Source organism: Eublepharis macularius, chromosome 13 (genome assembly GCF_028583425.1).
Source record: "Eublepharis macularius isolate TG4126 chromosome 13, MPM_Emac_v1.0, whole genome shotgun sequence".
In the NCBI taxonomy this organism is placed as follows: Eukaryota; Metazoa; Chordata; class Lepidosauria; order Squamata; family Eublepharidae; genus Eublepharis; species Eublepharis macularius.
The window spans coordinates 8188149-8210215 of NC_072802.1; the positions used below are offsets into that span (position 1 = coordinate 8188149).

The 22067-nt window shown below is 47.5% G+C and overlaps 1 protein-coding gene across 4 annotated transcripts in view; it reads right to left on the reverse strand.

Moving 5' to 3' along the window:
* LOC129341053 (vascular endothelial growth factor receptor kdr-like) overlaps nucleotides 1-18904 on the reverse strand; it is a 281338-nt gene extending 262434 nt beyond the window's left edge. For all 4 annotated transcript variants that reach the window (XM_054995953.1, XM_054995952.1, XM_054995951.1 and 1 more), the window contains exon 1: nucleotides 18433-18904. In XM_054995953.1, the coding sequence (XP_054851928.1) occupies nucleotides 18433-18529 (97 nt within the window). In that variant the 5' untranslated portion in view covers nucleotides 18530-18904. The remainder of the gene's footprint in view (nucleotides 1-18432) is intronic.
* Between the last annotated feature and the right edge of the window lie 3163 nt (nucleotides 18905-22067).

Consider the following 22067-nt stretch of genomic DNA (forward strand, 5'->3'; position numbering starts at 1 on the left):
GTGCTTTTGCCTATAAATATTTACTTTGCAATATCAGACATTTACTTGCATTTTCCCACAAACTGCTCAGAGCTCCCCCTTTCCTGTGGAGTAAACAATGTGATGTAGAGCCAGCACAGTCTGGGGAGATCTGAGTTCAAATTTCTGCTCAGCCACGAAGTTCACTGGGTGAGCTGAGGCCAGGCGTTCCCTCTTTGCCTAACCTACACAGGGCTGTTATGAGGATAAAACTGAGGAAAAGAGAACCATACATGTCACTCCGACGTCCTTGGTGAAAGGATGGGATAAAAAGGTAATACATTCACTAAATAAATACTCATTGTTAATATTATATCAGAGGCAGGATTTTTTGTTTTTTGCCTGCATGAACCAGAAGCCAGTGAGAGAACTCACAAAGGAGAACTCAGTTCACAATGGCAAAGAAAATCATAGCCTCGTTTTGCAGGGTTAGGCAATGACAGCTTTAAAGAGGGGAGGGAAATAGTTCAGAGAAACAGCTCTCCCCACCCCCCACCCCTGTTAAATCTGACTCAGTTCTTAATCCCCACTACATTTTGTGAGGAATCTTGCGGGGACAGGGGAGTGCCTCCTGTGTAAAGAAAACCTTGTAGGTGACAACAACTAGAATTCATTTAAACACACACACACACACACACACACACACCCTGGGTGGGAAGCAGGAAGATCCACTTGACAGGAACAAATACAGGAGGAAAAGGATATTTTGATTACCTCTAGAGAATAAAAATAAAGAGCCATGCTAAAGAATCAAGGTAACAAGCAAATTCTGACAAACTTGACCTTGCCTGTGGGGGAGCTATATTTTTAGAAGATTCCTGGGGAGAAAAAGAAGGTTAGATATCAGCAGGGCTTTTTTTCTGGGAAAAGAGGTGGTGGAACTCAGGACCACACAATGGCGTCACTTTGAGTCAGCTGGAACAAGGGGGGAGTTTTTTAAAGTTTAAATCACCCTCGGCAAAAATGGTCACATAGCCGGTGGCCCCGCCCCCTGATCTCCAGACAGAGGGGAGTTTAGATTGCCTTCTGCTGGCGGAAGAGGGCAATCTCAACTCCCCTCTGTCTGGAGATCAGGGGGCGGGGCCACCGGCCATGTGACCATTTTCAAGAGGTGCCGGAACTCCGTTCCACCATGTTCCAGCTGAAAAAAAGCCCTGGATATCAGAGAGAAAAGTTCAGAGCTGTGCAAGTTTACTACAGGCAAGGAGTTCTAGACATGAGGGAACCCTTCAGAGATGATGCATCCGTCCACTTGCAGCAGCAATTCTACCACAAGCATCTGTCGAGCCAGGCAGAACCGGAAGTCTAGTGTGCCACAGGAAGCAGCCTGATGCCAAGTCAGACTGGACCTTTAACTTCCCAGGAAATGTCCTAGAAGGTTGCTGACCTGGAAGGCTTCTGATGGCCATGAGCAAGCTGAGCCAAGGAGTCTTTGCAGTGCTGGGTGTTGGGTGAATGCCCTACAACTGCATAAGACTTGCTATTGATCATCTAATTTACTCAGTGAGACTCAAACCAGATTAGGTTCATGAGGAAGCGTGTTCTAGCTAGTTATAAACATGGTAAGCAGCAACGCTAGTATGTATAACAGCAGATTCAACATAACCAGTTACTAAGTGAAAGGTAAGTGCTGGATTCACTTGGGCTCATTGCAATATGTAGCAGTCACCATTGCTGTGGCTGGAGTCTGAGTGTCTCTCTACATGTTACTAAGTACTTAGGGATGCTCAAGTGAACCTCATTTCACGTGCCCCCCCCCCTCCAACTTTCCATGCACTCGCACCCACAGTCACACTTCAATTTGCTCCCTGTGAATTCATTCATGCATTTGATATCAACTGCTAAAGACATCCCCGTTTCCCTTACATCCATTCATTGAACTGCAGATCTTGACACTTTCTCACACCTTAAAGAAACGCAAATTGGCAATTCAAAGGAGCCTACAGTACTTGTTCTTGCAGCAAAAACAGGGCTGAACTGGCACTTTGCCCTCTGGAATCAATTGCAGATGCAGCCACACAAAGGGAGCTCCATGAAAGTAGCATTCACGTGCACTGAGCAAGAACAGCCTGTGCATGAATTGAGGACTACACACACAATCCTGCACTTGAGCATCCCTAGGTACTTAGTAACGTGTAGAGAGACTCTCAATCCACCAGAGTCTGCAGCAGCCTCTTGACTCCGCTCACTCCCAGCTCTTTAACATCACAGTCCAGGCCCACATCAGGCCACGGGTCCATCGAATTCAGTACTGTCTATGCGGAAAGGCAGTAGCCAAGGGCTCTGCCACTGAACTGCAGGTCCTCTCTGCCCAATGCATGGCTCGACTTGCATTCATGTGGGAGCCCAATTTCATTCCATGCTACTTTCACAGCAGCTCAAAGGATTGGTAAAATTCAGACTCAAAAAAAGATGGGCTCCAGCTTTCCCTCCCAAAGAAAGAGAGTATTAATAGCAACTTTGGTTCAAAGAGCTTTAGAGGCACAAGGCCTTTAAAACCAAGCAAACAAACTTGGGCAGGTAATGATGGGTCAGGCTTCCTTGACCCACAAACACAGAACAATCCCAGTCATCTTGCAAACTTCTCTCTTCACTTCCTTGGCAATATTTTTCCCACACTTAAGAAAAAACACAGGAAGATCTAAGGAAACCTATGTGGAAACACACAAGACAAAGGCACAGGATCTGAAAATAGAAGGACAGTCCATACATTTCCTTTACATACTGCAGCCTGATCCAGACTGTTTGGCTGTAGTCTGAAATCTCTGGGACCATATGCTTTCGCCATTCCCTATACACCCCTCAAGAGGAAACAGAGTAGGGGGGAGGGAAACCTTTTATCAGCAAAGTGCTCAAACAATCCAGTCCCCCCTCCCCAGAGTTATTTTCAGGAATCCCTTTGCAGTGCTAAAAGTTTTCCCCATTTCAGAACCACAAAAAAACCTCTGCTCCGAGTATCCTAGGGTTGCCAACTCTGGGTTGGGAAATTCCTGGAAATTTGGGGGTGTATCCGGGGGAAGGCATGGTTTAAGGAGAGAAGGGACCTCAAAAGGTTATGTTATTCATTCTGCTCCCCCACCCCTCTAAAGCAACTATTTTCTCCAAGGGAACCAATCTTTGTAGTCTGGAGATTAGTTGTAATTCCGGGAGATCTCCACTTCTCCCCTGGAGGCTGGCAACCCTGTTGCAACCCTGCACAATCCTGCACAACTGAAGATCCTTTTGCACATAGAAGAACGTCAAGTCATGTTTCATAAAAGTTCAGCAAGGAACAAAGTCCTGATGAGCTGCCCTCACCAGAAAAGCACTGGGGGGGTTCAGAAAGAGATCTTTTTGCATTTCCACTGTTTAAAAGGAGCACATAAACCAGACCCATAGCCAGAAGTTTTAGGAGCAGAGAGAGCAGGAGTTCATTGGGGGGGGGGAGTTTACAGTTGTCAGATTCCCGTCATTCCAAACCTCGGCACTAACTTATCGTTGGATGATGTCATAGGAGAGTTCTGGTGAGGCCTTGGGATGACGTCACACAGAATAACACTATTAATACATCCACACACTACTAGGTATTGCACCCCGTGGTATCTCCGAATGTGTGCAGTTGCAATCATTTGGCTTTGAAAGGACATACCAGATAAATCAGGAATTAACTGTGTGCTAAATGTAAAATATAGTTCAGATGTTCACGAAAAGAGCAACCTTAGAGTAAAGGCAACCTTGCTAAACAACCTGTAAAAATTCTGGTGTATGTTTGTACATATTTTCAAACAGAATTTATATTTATTTTTCATTATTTGTGGGTGTTAGTTTTTCCTCCTTTGTATGGTTACATTTGTTTTACAGGCTGAGCTGTTCACTCCGGACGGAGACTTCCAGTCTCAATTGATATGTGAAGCAGTTGCCTCAAAGGGGCAAGCCTAGTAGAGGCCATAAAAAAGGGCTCTCATGACTGAGTTCATGCTGCTATCCTGAGAAGGAACCCCAGAGCCAAACCCTGAGTCTCGGTGACCCTGAAAGGGGGTGGCGTGGACTACCGAGTCTAGTGGCATCTTAAAAACTAACAGCATTTATTTCAGAATTAGCTCACTTCCTTAGATACAAGAAAGAAAATCATTTACTTCATTTTAAGAAAGCTGCAGAAAAGGAGGTGAGAGGAGGTGAGCAAAGAGATTCCTGTTATCATTAATCAGTTGTGGCTCTCTAGTCGTACATAACAGATGATGAAAGAGGTTAGAGGTTCTAGCCATTTCTGGTGTGGTAAAAGTAAATAACAGTGCAATAAAGGAGGTAAATAACAAGCTAATTAAGGAAGAGAGAGTTTGAAGCATGAAAGAATCAACCAGCATCACTAAAGAGATATGGTATGATGCAACTGTATGATACCATCTTTCTACTGATGCCTTTCTCTCCAATTGCATCTGACGAAGAGAGCTGTGGTTCTCAAAAGCTTATGCTAGAATAAAGTTGGTTAGTCTTAAAGGTGCTACTGGACTCTTTGTTTTTTCTCTCTGATGGGGCCCCAACGCGGCTTACATCATTTCCCTCTCCTCCATGTTATCATCATACCAGTCCTGAGAGGTAGGTTAGCCTGAGAGTGTGTGACTAACCCCAGGTCAAACCTGGGTCTCCTAGTGTAACATTCCAACTGCTTTGCCACACTGGTTCATAGTCGCTGAATGTACAGCTTATAAACCTGCAAGGTGGCAGAGTGTCAGCAGCTATCCAGGAAGAGGCAATCTGGTCACCATCATATGAAGAGTCCTTTGTTGATTTTATGGGTGTGTGTGTGTTTATGATTCAACACTGTGTTAGGAAAGTGTGAGGGAGGTGGTAATCAATCAATGTATTCATTTACTAAAATCCTGAAGTTATGCCTGCCTGCGAATCAGTCCCTCCAGCCTGAAAATTAACCCGTTAATACCAGATAGGTAAATGTGCATTGGTGGTGATGGTGTGGCAAGTGAAAATCAGGAGGTGGTATGTAAAGGAAGAATGGTATTGCCGTTCACGGGGAGTGCAGGGCAATAACGAAACAATCTGTTGCCTGCATCTTGGGCCTAATTTCCATCTGTTGGTGGTTAAGCCAAAATCCTTCTCTGTGCAGCTTTGCCTGGGAACACCTGGAAGCCCAAGAAAAGCTGCTCCACTCGCTGACCTCTCCCTCCTGCCCAAGACCCCCAAGGACAGCTGCTGTGCAAACTAAGCACATGCAGCTGCTTTGCCCAGGTTAGAGTAAAGCAACCTCTTTGACCAATTCTTATCGTACAGATTTCTGATGAGTTTCTTCCGTTGGCTCTCCTGTCTTGTCCCCTTTCCCAACTCACTGTAGCTGAACTGGGCACGGGAAGAGCTTTTTCTTGCACCATCTGCTGCGCAAAAACGTCTTCATATGGTTTGTTTAGAAACTATTTTTCTCCTTGCTAGCGGGAGCATTCTCTTGCTGCACCAAAAACTCCCTTGGTAAGCATGAGCTTATATGAAGAGGCATTCCCAGATAATAACTGGGACATGTTGGTTTTGGCAAGTCCTGCTGTTTTCCCTGTTTGCCTGGCAGAGAAATAAATACATTGTGGGTAAATAATATCTAGCCGGCCAGCAAGCAAGGCCTGTTTAGCCCATGGGGGGTGGGGGAGCTGTCCTTCTGCCAGGAGGTCAGCTTGGCCAGAGTGCTTTGAATGTGCAGCAGGACTTCTTGCTCCATTTCTTTCCAAGGGCTGCCTGACGTTAACCAGCAGAACGACAACTGAACATTCTGTCGGTCACCTCTTCTTACACAGGTGGAAAAAGTGGGGAGAAGAGTAAGAGCTGTCACAAACATACACAGCCTGCTGCTAGAAGGCTGAAAATATTGCAATTCAGTCTATTTACAATGCCCATTTCGCTCTCCAAAAGGGGAGAGGAGCTGGTTATATGTAGCGCGGGGGGAGGGGGGGCACAGAGGAACTGCAGGATCTGAACACTGGGGCACACACACAAAGCTTTGTCCAGCTTCAGAAATGAAACATGGGACAATTCTCAGGGCCCGGGTTCCACTCCAGCAACGAGACCAGATCATTTGGAACTTCAAAATGCAGACACAAGTTTGGATAAAGAAATCTTTGCTTTTTTGAGAATTTCACATTCATTGTGCTCAGGGATGAACTGGCTGTCCAGCAGCCCCCATGATAAACAGTCCCTTACTACATGTGCGCACGTGCGTGTATGTCCTTTTTGATAAAACTGGACATTTCACAATGATGTCCCTTTTCACAGGAGTTTGAGCATCCTTTCTTGCTCTTTGAAACAGAACTCAGCAGTGCAATAGATGGGGGAGACAGTCGGCTTTACCGCTTTACCCAGCCACGGAGAATAATGCTGAAGATCAGGGTTCAGGCTCTGTCTGTAGGCAGGGTTTCTCTCTGCAAATTCTGGCATCCCTTCCAACTTCTGATGAATGACAAGAGATAAGACTTGTCTTGTTTTCAAGAACAAGCCAACAAAATAGGAGTGATTTGGAGCAAGCAGGAAGCTCCCAAGAGGGCCCAGCAGCAGCAGCAGCAGCAGCAGCAGCAGCAGCGTGTTCCTCACACTCTTGAGAGGATCAGCCCCCCCCCCCCGCCCCCCCCCCCATTCCCAAACAGCCTGCAGTTCTAGACATGCTGGCTTGGGATTAAGCCCCAGGACATCTCGTTGCCACTTGCATCCAAGAACAGGATCAGGTTGCATAAAGTCCTATGCAACCGTAAAATTAGAAGATTCAGGACCAAGAGGACTGGTGTGGTAGCAACTAATTTTTGGCAGACGGACCCACCAGCACTTGGCAAGATTACCCTTAGGATGCAAATAGGGGTGTGTGTGTGTGTGTGTTACGGATGTGTGTTATAGATGTGGCCCCCATGGCCATTTCCCTGACCTCCCAAACGTTTTCAAGTGCACGTTGTTCTTAACTTTCGATGTTGATTCTTGCGTGTAGAATAGAAATGTATATCTTTGATGACACCTTGCTCATCTGTACCATGTTGTTTGCTAGATAATGTTATATTTACTATAAACATGACCATTTCCAACTCTTGAGCGGCTGTGTGCAAAAAAAACCCAGACACACAGACTACACCAGCTGGCTATCCTGGTCTTATGGGATAAATTGGAATAGCTGTCCAGACTCTCAGTGGCACAGCACTGCACTTTGCATCTGAGAAGTCCCAGGTTCAAGTCTCTATTTCTTTAGAAATTCTAGGATCTCAGGTAGCTGGGAAGACCTCTGACTGCAGTCTTGGAAAGCCCCTGTTAACCAAAGTAGAGCTGTCACCCCCATCATGGTACTCACAATCTGTTGCTGCTGCCCATTTCCCTCTTTCTCAAAGCATATTTTCCCCAAAGCAAAAAGCTAATCTAGGCTTTGTTCCATCTCTTTGGAGCAGAAGATGCTTCCAAAGTGTCCAGCAGGCATCACCTTTCTGTCTACAGGAAGCAACCAGGCCTTTTTTTCTGGGAAAAGAGGTGGTGGAACTCAGTGGGTCGCCCTCGGAGAAAATGGTCACATGGCTGGTGGCCGCTGAGCGGCGCGGAGGGCAATCTCAACTCCCCTCAGTCTGGAGATCAGGGGGCGGGGCCACCAGCCATGTGACCATTTTCAAGAGGTGCCGGAACTCCATTCCTCTGCATCCCCCCTGAAAAAAAAGGCCCTGGAAGCCACCACACAGAAACAGCCATTTTCATCACGGGAGAGCACTGGGCTTGGAACCTCTTGGCTTGGTGGCCATTGGGGGGGCGGGGGGGGCACCTACTGAATGTTCCCAGAATTCCAAAAGTGCCTCCAGGCTCAACAAGTTCAGGGCCCCCTGGAGTACAACGAAGTCAGTCAGATGGAGTCTAAGGCCTTAGCTGAGCCTAAAGACAGCCCCTGATGTCCATCCTGTCTCTACCTCATTGATGGATACAAGCGTGATCAACAGACTTTCAAAATTTTTAAAAAGGCAATTATTTCTAAACACCAAAGTGCCTCCCACTCTGGGAATAGCATAATCCTCTGTTCAAACCCAGCAGAGCACGAGGGGCGTCAAATGATCAAATAAAAATGGTTCTGGCAAGAGACACAGAAACACAACTAAGGCTTGTAAGTTGTTATTTTTAAAAAACTAAGTTCCTGCAGATGCCTCAAGGAGACCAGAAGTGTGCAAAGCACCTTTCAAGGGCAAGGGACGCCAAGGAGCCCCCCCCGACCCCCCATGCCAAGTTGCAGCTTTCATGATTTCTCAGTCTTCACTAATGAGGCCTTTTGAAGGAGATGAACCTGAGCTGCCATTGCTGTGGGCTGAAAGGTTTGATCTCTGGCAAAGCAAAGTCTCACGAACACAACTTTCAACTCCGAACCCCTCCTTCATCAGTCTAGGGGCTGCTGGGCAATTGGCTTGCCCTTGGGATTGCTAGATGGGGACCAGAATAATACTGGGGTGGGGGGAACGGCACTGACGTACTTTTTTATTCATGCATGCACAGTCCCGCCCTTGGTGCAATGATGTCATTACCAGAAGCGACATCATCACTCCAACCCCACTTCCAGGCACCCAGGATGGCTGGCCATGCCAGGGCAGTGCCACATTGCTGCCAGAGGCAGAGCAAGTGGATGGGCCATTCCCGCTGGTGCCACACAGGAAGCTGGGAGCCCAGGCTGGCTGGCCACTCCTGGGCGGCACTGGGCAGCCTCGGGCGGCACTGTGGGTGGACTTGCCAGGGTCCAGTATTCAGAGAACATTTCTCCCAAACAGTCCTCAAAAATGCCCTACTTGCCCTCTGGGGCCCAGTGGCTTGCATGCTGGAAGAAGGCCTTGCTTAAGGCAACTGTGGGTGAGGGTGTGCGGATGGGTAGGAGGAGCCTTGCACAGCCTGGCAGTGAATGCTGTGAATTTCAGGGCATGGGCCAGGCCTTTAACAAGCCTCTCATCTCTGAAGAAGGGAACTTTCGTTCTCAAAAGCTCATACCCTGGAAATCTGGCTGGTCTCTAAGGTGCCACTGGACTCCAGTCCTGCTACTCTACTGCAGACCAACATGACTACCTACCGGAAACGCTCATCCCTTGCTACTCTTGCCTGTCGTGTTCTTGTTCCTCCCATGTTGTCAAAGTGTAGATTGTAAGCTTCTTTGTCCAGAGATGGGGCTGGGGTGGCTGTTTGTGATTCTAAGGAATAATCTTCATTCTCCCCACTATGGGGGAGTTCTTTCTACAGGAAGCCTGACCAACCTTGATATCCTTTATGCCCCTTTTAGGTTGCAGTTGCAAATCCCTTAACCCAGTTCAAGAATCTGTACACTGGTGGTGGTGGTGGTGGTGGTGGAGGAGAGATTCCTCAAGTCAAGTCACAGCTGACTTATGGCGACCCCTGGTGGGGTTTTCCTGGCAAGATACTAACAGAGGTGATTGGCCATTGTCTGCCTCTGCAACCCTGGTCTCTGTTGGAGGTCTCCCATCCAATTACTAACCAAGGCTGACCCTGCTTAGCTTCGGACGAGATCAGGCTCACCTGGGCTATCCAGGTCTCTCTGCCCCTTTTTCTTCCTGTTACTCTAAAAGGTGACTAGCCAATTCATACAGCAGCCTAAATAGCCTGGACTAGCTTGAGCTCGTCAGAGCTTGGAAGCACCACAGCCAGTACTTGGATGGGAGACCATCAAAGAAGCCCAGGGTCATCATTACACAGTGGCAAGCAATCCCAAACCACTGCTGCCCATTTCTGGCCTTGAAAACCCCACGAGAGGTCGCCATACGTTGTCAGTGACTTGACAGCACTTAATTAACAGACCGATTCATGGAGGATCAATGGCTATCAGCCATGGCAGCTAGTGGAAACCTCCATGTCTGGAGGGAGGATATAGGGGCATATCTGTTTGAGAGGGTTCTCTATTGCTTTTGTGCCTTCGATGCAAGTTTCTCAAAAGCATGCCACTGGCTGTAGTTGTCATTCCTGCCGGCCAGGTCTGAGCCGAACAGCCCCACCATGGGGCTCAGCTGGACTTGCTCCTGGCCACCAGCAGCCCACCAGCAGCCCAGCTTTCCATGTAAGCTGAAAGGTCGATCCGCTCCTCACTGCGATGTTACCCGTGGGACGGGGAGGCATGCATGCCATCTGCAAAGCCTGCAGCAGGAATCGCCATCTAGTGGTGGTTCCTGGTTTGACTCCTTCTCCCACTCGATTCGACTTGCTCAACGCAGAGAGTAAAAAGCCAACAACATTGTAATTGGAACCATATCTAGGAAAATCCCAACCAATTAAGTCGACAACATTTTTGAAATAGTTGGTGTCTATAAAGGAAACCAAAACGAACTCTGCAACAGGTCAGCTTTTAGGCTGAATGATCTCCCCCACCGCCAGCGCTGCTAGACAAGTGCCGCTTCCCTCACATGTCAGATGGTCACAAAGAAGCAGAGACCCCTGCCACAAATCCCCCATCTGCTTTTCCAAGCACATCGGGAGCTACACCACAGGACTTCTCCATCCCAAGCCGCCACACAAGAATCCCCACCTGCTTCAACTTGCACTGATTGATCCAGAACCCTCACTTCTGCTGTCACCACCATGAACGGGCACGAGAGCCTTTTCGGACACGAGTTTGCTTTGATTCTGGCCGTGTTAGGGTCTGTTTATTGTTAGTGCAGAAAAAGCAGAGGAGCTGAGTCAGCAATGCCAGTGAGCATTCCAGCCAGGGCACATTTCACAGTTGTGCCGGAAGTAGACTGAAGCAAAAGATGCTTTAAGCTTCATGAGTTTATGCTTACCGTTCCATATCTAAGCAGGGCCGATTCCGCACGGCTTACCTGAAGCCGGGATGTTGCGGAACATGCCAGACAAAACGCAGAAGATCGCGTTTTCTCGCGCAAGTTTTGCACAACATCAGGCAAAACTCATGCAAGAAAACGCAATCTTCCACGTTTTTTCTGGCATGTTCCGCAACATCCCGGCTTCAGGTAAGCCGTGCGGAATCGGCCCATGTTTTGACAAGACCTGTGTGCTTGGAAGGAGGGGGGGTAATTATTTTTTACACTGACATCTCCCTAGGTCAAGACGGGTAGCCGTATTAGTCTGTCTGTAGCAGTACAAAAGAGCAAGAGCCCAGTAGCACCTATAAGACATTTGGGGTAGGGTATGAGCTTTTGTGAGCCACAGTTCACTTCTTCTTCAGATACCTGTATCACCTTCAGACACATGTATGTGAAAAAGTGAGCTGTGGCTCACGAAAGCTCCTACCCTTCCACAAATGTTGTTAGTCTTATAGGTGCTACTGGACTCTTGCTCTCTTCTCCCTAGGTGAATACTCCAAATCATTCCGTATGGATTAGCATTTTTGTGTTCACAATCAAAGGAGTTCAATGCCTGGCACTCACTAGAGGCAAAGAATCTAATCTGCACTAGCCATCGAGAGGGGGTGGGTGGAAGCAAGAGACAGTACATTCGGCGCTTAGTGCTGCTACAGCATTTTCAGTGTGCAAATGCTTACAACAGCCTTGAATACTCACATATGAAGCTGCCTTACACCAAATCAGACCCTCAGTCCACCAAGGTCATACTGTCCACACAGACTGGCAGCAGCTCTTCCCTGGGCCTCAGGCAGAGGTCTTTCACGTCGCCTTCTGCCTTGTCCTTTCGGCTGGAGACGGAATCTGGGACCTTCTGCGTGTAAAACAGAGGGGCTCTTCCACTGACGCAAAGCCCTTCAATGCTGTAATCCTTATATCAGCCTTGTAAGGTGGGCCAGTGTTATTATACCCACATAGCAGGTGGCTGGTGGTGGCTGAGAAGGCACAACCCCTCTAAGGGTCTCACCACACGAGACAAGATACACTTGAATTACACGGATAATTTGAGTGTATTTTAATAATTTTGCAATTCAAGTGTATTTGAGTGTTATTCAAGCGTATTTTGTCTTGTGTTGTTTGACCCTAAGGCCACTGAGTGACTTCATGTCAGCATCGCAGTCACCGGTTGGCTGCAGAAGTATTTCATTGAAAGTAAGAATGGCATCAGGCCCTTGACTGACTACAAGAGGAGCACCTTTGTAGGGGGCTTGCAGGGAAGCTAATTGGAATGAAAGATGCTTCCGGACTTCATGGGGAGGGGGTTCCAGGGGTCGCAGGAATTCCACAGGAGATGGATTTGAGCAGTGGCTGCAGCAAGAACCGCAAGGAGCCTTGTGGTCTTATAGCTGCCTCGAGCCAACTTTTCATTTCCACCAGCGGCAGGGATCTTGTTCTGAGTCCCGAACAGATTCTCATGGGTGGACTGGGTCCGGATCAACAGCACAACCGGGAGAGCAAACTGGCTAGGGAAGAGGGCTGCTGCGTAACGGAGCGGTTTCGGAGGATGCTTTTTTATCAGAAAAACAGGATGGTGGTCTATGCCAGCATCTCTTGTGATTTTTTCTGCTCTTTCTGCATTCTCCTTTCGAAATACAATTTTCTGCTTTATTTATGATATATCATGCCTGATACGTTTTGGGTTTGTTTTTTTTTCATTTTTCTAACTTTGTGATCCAAGTCCTGCTGCATTGCTTATTGGATGGCTTACCCTGTCTGATTACATTGTTTATATCAGGTGATCCACATTGAGTCTCAGCAAGAAAGTAAAGAGTCCAGTACCACCTTTAAGACTGACTAACTTATTTGTAGCATAAGCTTTTGAGAACCACAGCTCTCTTCATCAGAGATGCATCTGATGAAGAGAGCTGTGGTTCTTGAAAGCTTATGCTACAAATAAGTTGGTTAGTCTTAAAGGTGCTACTGGACTCATTACTATTTTGCAACTACAGACTAACACAGCTAACTCCTCTGGATCTCAACAAGAAAGACAAGCTATAAATAAAGTAATGAAATAAATAAATAAATAGGAATGGCATTGAATTGATAGGAAACGTGATACGGGTGGTGATCCAGGCTGTGCTGTCCCCACCATTTCTGATATGCAAGGATTCTCAGTACTCAAGGGACACACGAGCCACACCTGCTCTACTGGGATTCACTGCCACGGAACGTAGTGGCTGGCCACCGGCCTAGCTAGTGTAAATGGGAATTGCACTCATTCACAGAGAAGTGTTCACCAATGAATATCAGCAACCATGACTGAACAGAACTTCAACATTCAGAGGGGTAAACCACTGAACACCATTGCTGGTAGACCTTTCAAGAGCATGTGATTGGCTGCAATGTGGAATGGGACGATGAACTAGATGGACTACTGGTCTGATACAGCAGGGCTGTTCTTAGGTTCTGATTATGAGGGCTAGAACATCTAGTCACTTAACTAGATATTAAAAAGCTGTTGTTTGTGTGTCATGTGCTGTCAAGTCGCTTCCAACTCATGGTGACTCTATGAATTAATGTCCTCCAAAATGTCCTATCATTGACAGCCTTGCTCAGGTCTTACAAACTGTAAGATGTGGCTTCCTTTATTGAGTGCCGCCATCGCAGGGTGGGTCTTCCTCGTTTCTTTGTGCCCAGGGCTTTTTTTCTGGGAAAAGAGATGGTGGAACTCAGTGGGTTGCCCTCTGAGAAAATGGTCACATGGCTGGTGGCCCTGTCCCCTGATCTCCAGACAGAGGGGAGTTGAGATTGCCCTCCGCGCCACTGAGCAGTGCGGAGGGCAATTGAAACTCCCCTCTGTCTGGCGATCAGGGGGCGGGGCCACCAGCCATGTGACCATTTTCAAGAGGTTCCGGAACTCCATTCCACCACGTTCCTGCTGAAAAAAAGCCATTTGTGCCACATTATTGTCTTTTCCAGCGTCTTGTCTTCTCATGATGTAACCAAAGTATGACAGCCCCAGTTCTGTCATTTTAGCTTCTAGGGACAATTCAGACTTGATTTGATCTAACCTGTTAACTAGATTAATTAGGCAGCAGCAGATTCTAAAATCTTTAAAATGATTTTTGATACCTGTCCTCCTAAACTCACATGAAGCTGGCTGCCACTGATCGGACTGGCTCAACTCTGATGCCTCTTGCAGAGGTGGAGGCAGGGAAGGGCCATTCCTTGCACCTCTCGCCTGAGATGCTTTCCCTGGAGATGCTTCCTGGGAACTTCAGCTCATAAAGCAGCCTCAGCTCCTCCTCCTCTTCTCTGATTTCCACTATTACATGCAAATATCATCAATCAATAAATGGATCCACTAAGAGCCATAAATCCAACAAGTAACATTTGTTTGCTCAAACAATGCCTTCACTTCATCTGTGCCAAGGGCTGAACTCTGGCACGAAAGAAAGCCCAAGCAAAGGATTACTGCTTGAACTTACTGGCCCTCCTTCCTGGTTGTGTTGTGTTTGCATGCCTGTATGTTTTTATTGCATTGTTAAATTCTTCTAAATGCTGTTTTAACTGTTTCAAGGCTTTGATAATCATCACCTTGGGGACCCTATTGGGTGGGAAAATGGCATACAAATATTTTAAATTAAATAAATAAAAGAGCAACTTGGTACTTAGTATTAGGCTCCGGGCCAGGGAATTCTTGGAGACAGAGCCTGGGGAGCACAGAAGGGGGGAGAGCAAAGCACGGATGTGATGCCCCAGAGGCCACACTGTGAAGCAGCCATTTTCTTCAGGGGACTTGATCTCTGTGGTCCTGAGATGAGTTGCAATGCTGGAAGTTGGGCAACCCTACGTGGAACCGGGTTCTTGCAAATAATTCTTCCCACCCAATACTGGGTAACTTCAGATGTTACACCGGGTGCACCACACAAATGCATGAGTGACCTGCAGAGCTGCTTTGGTGTCTTGGAGAATATCCTCAACGCAAGGTAGAGTTCCCCACCATAATGACATACTTGTGCAGACTCTGGGGCCAGTTGTGTGGGCAAGCTACCCAGGAGGCTGTGTGCCATGGGAACTCCACTCACTCCCTGTCAGTTTGGTGTAGTGCTGAAGAGCGCAGGACTCTGATCTGGAGAGCCAGGATTGATTCCTCACTCCTCTGCTTGAAGCCGGCTGGGTGACCTTGGCTCAGTCACAGCTTCTTGGAGCTCTCTTAGGCTGTTTTGTTTGGGGGATAATAATAACATACTTTTGGATACTTTTGGTATCCATAATTATTTATGGATTAAGAAATCATGGAAATCCATTTGCAAACAAGATGGGACTCACATTGTAAGAGGTGGTCTGCTTAAAATATGGTTTCAATGCAGAAATAGACTGAGCCCACCAGTTTCCCCATTGATGTCACCCATTAACGACTATTATGATGTAGCAGTCAGGAACAAAATTCATCAACCAAGGTATGAATCACTGATAGATAAAGAAGGAAACATAAAAACTTGGCAAGAAATCCAGGCCCATGGCAAAAATATTCCGTGGCTGACTTATCACCAAATACTAGCAAGATTAAAGGATCAAATTATCAAAGAAGGCAGCAGGCTGAGAGAAAAAACAAAATATGAACTAGTAATATCTGGAGACTTGTCGCATCTCTTGGGGAAGATTTACAAAATATTACTGCAACACCACACAGAGACGGAACAAGTCAAAACTTGTATGATAAAATGGATGCAAAATTTCAGGGAATCTATTCCAATGGATTTATGGGGAAATTTATGGACTAAAGACATAAAATGTACAGGCTGCCAGGTACTGAGAGAAAACTGGTATAAAATGTTTTTTTAGATGGTACATTACTCCCAAAGATATTGCAAGGATTAGTAAAGGTTACAGTGGGCATTGCTGGAAGTGTCAGAATATGGATGCAACATTTTACCATATGTGGTGGACTTGTAAGGAAGCACGAAAATATTGGATAAAAATACATGAAGAGATGCAAAAGATCCTTAAATTCAGATTTGAATTAAATCCGAAAAGTATGCTGTTAAATATTTTACCAACAAATCTGAGAAAAGAACAAGGAGATCTCTCCCATTATATGGTGAGAGCAGCAAGAGTATTCTTTGCAGGAAAATAGAAAACTGATGCTTGTTCTGGTCTCCCAGAGTGGAGAGAGAAGGTTCACGAATATGCTTCAATGGCCAAACTGACTACCCACTTACAAAATAGGTTGATAACTGACTTCTGGAAAAAACAGAAGGATTTCTTTGATTATTTAGGCTAAACTAATTGATATAGTAGCTTAGAGGGAGAGAGGGAAGAAGAGGGAAGGAGAAATGTCATGCAGCTAGGTTCAAGGAAGCCAAATACTTAATAATTACCTTTTTAGTTTAAAGAAACTTAAATGTTCTGCTTGTTTTATTCCTAAGATTTTTATATCTGCACTGTTTACATACTTATTGGTGGTATAAGATTGTATAATTTTCAATTTACTGTTTAAATTTTGCGTAACTGTTATATTATGCACTTACTTTACTCCGTTTTTGTCTTACTTTCATTTCTTTAAATAAATTGTATAAAAAATAATAACAACAACATACTTTGTAAACCACTCTGAGTGGATGTTAAGTTGTCCTGAAGGGCAGTATATAAATCGAATGTTGTTGTTGTTATCAGCAAGCCAGGATTAGCTCCGGGGCTCATGCCACCAGCCAGGCCCAAGCCTTGGCGAGGGGTATGCCTTGCTGGAGGCAACTAAATGCCTTATACCGGCTGGCTCCGACTGCCATGTCAGCTCAGTTATCATCTCCCCCTTCAGATGCTGCACTAGAAATGCAAACACTCTCACAGATTCATGCTTGTGTGCAAAGTGCCATGTTTGAATGAGGCGGAGTGCCTTGATTCACAACTCTTTGCGGGGGAGTCTGTTGCTATCACTGGGTTGGCTGAGACTCAGTCCAACACATCTTCGTCCGTCTCCTCTCCAAAGGAGCACAGAGCAACAAAGAAGGTTCTCCCTGCCCCATTTGATTCTCACAACCACCTTGTGAAACAGCTTGGAGTGAAAGACGCTGAGCAGGTCACTCAGCAAACTTCAGGACAGAGGAGAAATCTGAACCCGGGTCTTCCAGTCACTCTAACCACTAGACCGCACTGGTTTACAGGTGTCAGCAGCGCTGATTTAACGTGCCATTTACTCTCCAAAACCTCCCTAGAAGCACTCTGTTTGTTCATGAATGCAAGCCTCCCTTCACAGACCAACCAACAGAAACAGAGCCCCGTGAATCACTCCTAAGGATACAGCTGGCTTGTACCTTGTTTTACTGGCACTTACCCTTAGTAAGCGTGCGAGTAAATTTTGACTTTGGAAGAGTTTGGGAGAGGTGCAGGTTTTTTCTTTTTAAGTTTAACAATTGCACAGCATTTCTGCAGTTTCTGCCATCTCCTCCAGGTCTTTAGAATGTAAATTTCTTAGGAACAGGGGAGGTGGCTCTCTCGTAGCTCCCGTCACGTGCAGGTCAATGTGGGCTACATCATGGAACGACCAGGGGCTGCTTTTCTTCCGCTTGCCATCTATTCAGATGAGCAAATATTATTGCAAATTTTTGAGCTGCAGTTTGATATGACCACCCTGTACAATTAATTGATGGGGGAGAATAACTATTCTCCCAGTGAGGATAGTTTGGTGGGTAGCCATGTTGGTCTTCAGTAGAGCAGCAGAATTTGAGTCCAGCGGCATCTTAGAGACCAATTAAGATTGTCAGAGTGTAAGCTTTTGACAGTCACAGCTCCCTTATGCAGACTAGTGTATTCATCTGGTATCCGAAGAAGAGAGCTCTGACTCTTGAAAGCTTATACTCTAAAAATCTTGAAGGTCTCTAAGGTGCGACTGGACTCAAATCTTGCTGTTCTCCCCAGTTTACTAACTGACCCTGTTTCAGAAGCCAGTGCAAGATGGAAAAGAAGAGCCCAGCGAGAGGAGACCAGATGAAAGCAAAGGGGGGTGGGGTGGGAACAGGGAATCAGGCAGGTATTGTGGGGGGGGGGCAGAAGGGGCTGCATGGGGCACTTTACGCTGCACCCACCCTATTTTCCTCAGCTGCAGTCGATGGGGTGATGGCCAGCCTGGTGAACTATGTCCATGTGTGAACCGGCCCCCTGTGTTTGTATTTATTGGCAGGAAAGAAGGCGCAAGAAACAGAAATAGAGAGCGAAGAGAACAAACACGCGGCATATTTGCGCACTCCGTTTATCCACTAATATCCCTGAGAGTGTATGTCTTGGCCCAGCAGGCCTGCCTTGAAGCCAGACCCAAAAAACCCAGGAGCCGAAAACAAAGCCACATTTGAGAGGAGCCTTGCCCAAGATCAACACGCCGGCTGCTGATGAATTGCGCGGCCTGCCAATCCCACCCAGGGGCTCCTTAGGTCGAGCGGGCCTGGCTGCGGCCCCGGCGGGGGGGGGGGGGGGGCTGTCAGCTCAGGTGGCTCGCAGGCAAAGCGGCGCAGCTTTGAGCCTGGCACGGGGCTCGGAGGAGGCCTGGGGGCAGAGATGCCCGAAGGGGACACGCAGGAAGGATCCCCAGAAAGCCTGGCTCTGGAGGGGGAGGAGGGGTCTCGACGCAAGGGGAGACTGCTCTTACCTTGGACCCGAAGCGACCCGTGCAGGAGCAGAACAGCCAGGGCAATCCCGAGACGGGGGAGCCTTTTCGGGCGCAGGTGAGGCCAAGAGGCGTCCATGGCGCAAACCAGGATGCCCTCCGGGCAGCGGCGAGGCGTGAGGGGCTGCGGGGCCAGAGGCGGCGGGACTGCCCCACCTGTCGCTGCCCTTTCTGGCCTGGGACCCAGATGCCCTTCGCGGGGCCTCCCTCTGCTCCGTCCCGAGCGCTGGCGGGAAGGGCTGCGGGCGCCTGCGGTCCCGCAAAAGTTTCTTTGCAGAACTCGGCGCGCTGCTCCGGCGGCGGCTGCTGCGGGGCGTCTCTTCCAGGCTGGCGGGGAGGCGCAGGTGTGCCGTCGGGGCCACGGCCCAAACTTCCTCGGGCTTGGCAGGATGCAGCCCAGCGAGCGCCCCCGCCCCAACGGCCCGGGACTGGTGCGAAGGGGCTGGGCCCTGCGCTCCCCGCCCAGCCCAGCCCGGCCTCCCCTGCGGGCTTGCCCTGCCGCCCGGCGCTGGAGCGCTCGTGCCGTGTTGCGCTCTTGCGCTGCCTCGCCCCCTCCCCGACGGCCTGGCTTTTGCCGGGATGTTTGATGCGAGCCTGGAATTCTTTATCGGGGAAAAGGAGGAAGGAGAGACGTCAGCCGCCCCAGGCCGCCGGGCGGCGCGGGGGGGGGGGGAGGGTTCGGCCCGAGTCTCCGCGCGGGTCGCTCCCCTGCCGCCGCCGCTGCTTCCTGCCGCAGAAGGCTCCCAAACTCCTTAGGGACGCGCACACCCGCATCCGCACGTGACAAGGCTCGCTTTGGGGTGGAAGTCAGCAGGCGGCTGGGGCTGGCCGAGGGAGCGGAGCGAGCGAGGGCAGGAGGCGGCAAAAGACCCCGCAGGACGCGCTCGACGGAGCTCCTCGGCCGGGACCGGGAACCGGCCTGCAGCTTTGCAATGGGAAGCGAAGCGGAAACGCGCCCGAAGCTGCCTTAGACCGAGTCAGGCCGCTGGCCCGGCAGGCTCAGCCTTGGCCGCTGACTGGCAGCGGCCCGCAGGGTCCAGGGTGGAGGTCTTTCCTGGTCCTGGTTTGTTTTTGTTGCCCGCCTTTCTCAGAGATCTAAGGCGGGTTACAACATAATATAATATTGTTTATTGCTTTTCCGGCCGAAGCCATAAGCCATACAAACACCAACAAAATATGAACTGTACACTTGAACAGACCCAATTCACACAGACATAACTCGTCATTATCACTTTAAACTATCGGTTACAACATAAGGGGACAGCCAGGACATTCGCCGAGCAAGGTACAAAGAACGATCAACAGTTAGGATGTTCAGGGAAACATACAAGAGAGAAGGGTAGCAGAACATTTGAACAAGCATAAAGCTGAGCACAGAGATGAAATCTAAATGAAACAAAGCACAACCAGTTTCCGTGGCATGTTTAGCAGCATGGAAATTCGCTAGTAGGTGCATGTCTACATCAGCAGACAGTGCCCAGTAGTGTAGCATTTCGTCCCCGTCCCTACCAGGGTATCTCTCTGAGCTTCTTCTTATGACACAGTCATGTAGTCTGAGTAAATAGCCCTCCTGAACAATTCTGTGTTGCATAGTTTGCAAATATACCCTTAGATCCATATATACCCTTCCCCACACTATTTCATCTTTCCTTCTTCTTGGCAGCTTCCCTATGATCACCTTTCTCTACATCCTTCTCTCCTTCAAACCTACTAAATAACTTACCTTTTATCTGCCCCCCATCTTCATCTACATTTCTTAATTTAATTTGTTTAGATACTGCCTTTCTCCACAACGGGGACCCAAAGCACCTGAGACTGTGTGCCTGGATCAAAATCCAGTCCCCAGATCCTACTCTGAAACTCTAACTACTGCACTGCTCTGGCTTTTGGGGAGTGCTGCTGTTAAACAGTAGCAAGCAGCCAGAACTGGGTAAGTCATGCAAGTCATGTGATTTCAAGTCACCTGGTGGTTGCTTCTGAGCCTGGCCCCAATAAGTCCTCCCTCAAAAGAGTCCTAGAAAGGGCCCTGCTCCCTCCCCTGCTTTTTTCTGACATAAACCAAGTCTGGAATACTGGCTAAACTGTTATGGTTGCCTAGCAACAACCATTGAGGACATCTGGTTAAAGCTACAGGTACTCCTTATATGATGCTGGGTTTTTTAAAACCTCCAATGTAATTTTTTTCAGATTCATTTGCAAACCTGGGGCATTTTTCAGATGTGAACAATATGTCTTGTTTGTTCATGGCTCCAATCTCTAGATTTAAGTATCCAAAGATCCAAGGGCACTTGAGCAATTAGTATATAAGATTCTTGCAGATGCTCTGGCGTGTCTGTCTATCAACCCCTAAAATTATTCTTCACATTTAGGGTGGAATTAAATATCAGGCTGCAGATGAAAATGACATCAAATTCCAGCCTCCTGCTCTAGAGCATCTAGTTCAAGGTCATTTCATGTCTTCCTAGCTTACTCCATTGGGTGAGGAGATAAAGATACTATGTAAAAGTGCAAAGACCTACAGTACGTTGAACTAGGTTTTATGGAGCTGGCTGTACCTAAGATTGCCATTTTCTGCAGCAGCCCTGTGTATGGTGGTGAATAGTCTAACGGTCTGTAGCTTAGATTTTAAAATATAACCACAACAACTGCGCTTATATACTGCTCTTCTAGACAGATTAGTGCCCCACCCAGAGTTGTGAACAAAATATAACTTGAAGTCATTATATGGTTTAAAATTAAATGAAGTAAAAATGTCATGTGTTGTTTTTGTGTGGTTAAATGTTCCTGGATAATAAATATCATGGCCCTCCCGCAATGTAGCTATCCTCCCAATTTATCATTTGAATGCACACAGTTTAATTTTTATTCAAAAAGGATTTGCTGGATTATTGCAGAAATGCTAAGATGTAGTTGTAGGTGAGTCTGGCTGATTGCGCATAGAGCCCCTGAAGACCAAATTAAACTCTTGCTTTGACGAGAAAGACCAGAGTGGGCCCAGAGGACAATCTGCCCCCAGCAACACGTTGGACAAAAGCGTGAAATGGGCATTCAAATCAAGTACAATGAAATAGTTGTCTTTTATCAAGTTCTTCCAAGGTGGTGGGTGAAAAAAACAACTTATCAGCTTGCACTGAGGCTTAGTGAGGGAAGCAGACCAGGCAGAGTGGCACCCTATCAGCTTACCGGCTTCTTGTGGGCTTGTGTCTGCTGCTTAACCCAGTATAGTTCACTTGGTTATGACAGAGAAGAGAAATCACAGAAAAATGACTCTACTAAGATGCTACCAACCATTCTCCAAAGGGTTTGGTGCAAAGGTAGTGGCTTCTAAGTATGCGTACATAGATTTAGGGCCAGTCCTGGCATAGAATTGAACAATTAGTTATGGGAAAATGTTGGCGAAGGACAGGGTGTGAGAGACTGCCTGCATTATGCCTACTTCTGGAACAACTGGGACCAGGAATGAGGGAACCGCAGAAATAGATAATCAGGCATCAGAAATTGCAACATTCAGAAACCAGCAGGGAAACATTTTAATCTCCTTGGATATACTATTACAAGCCTAAAAAATCACTGTTTTGCAAAAAAAATGGTTAAAACAAACAACCCCCCCTTTAAAA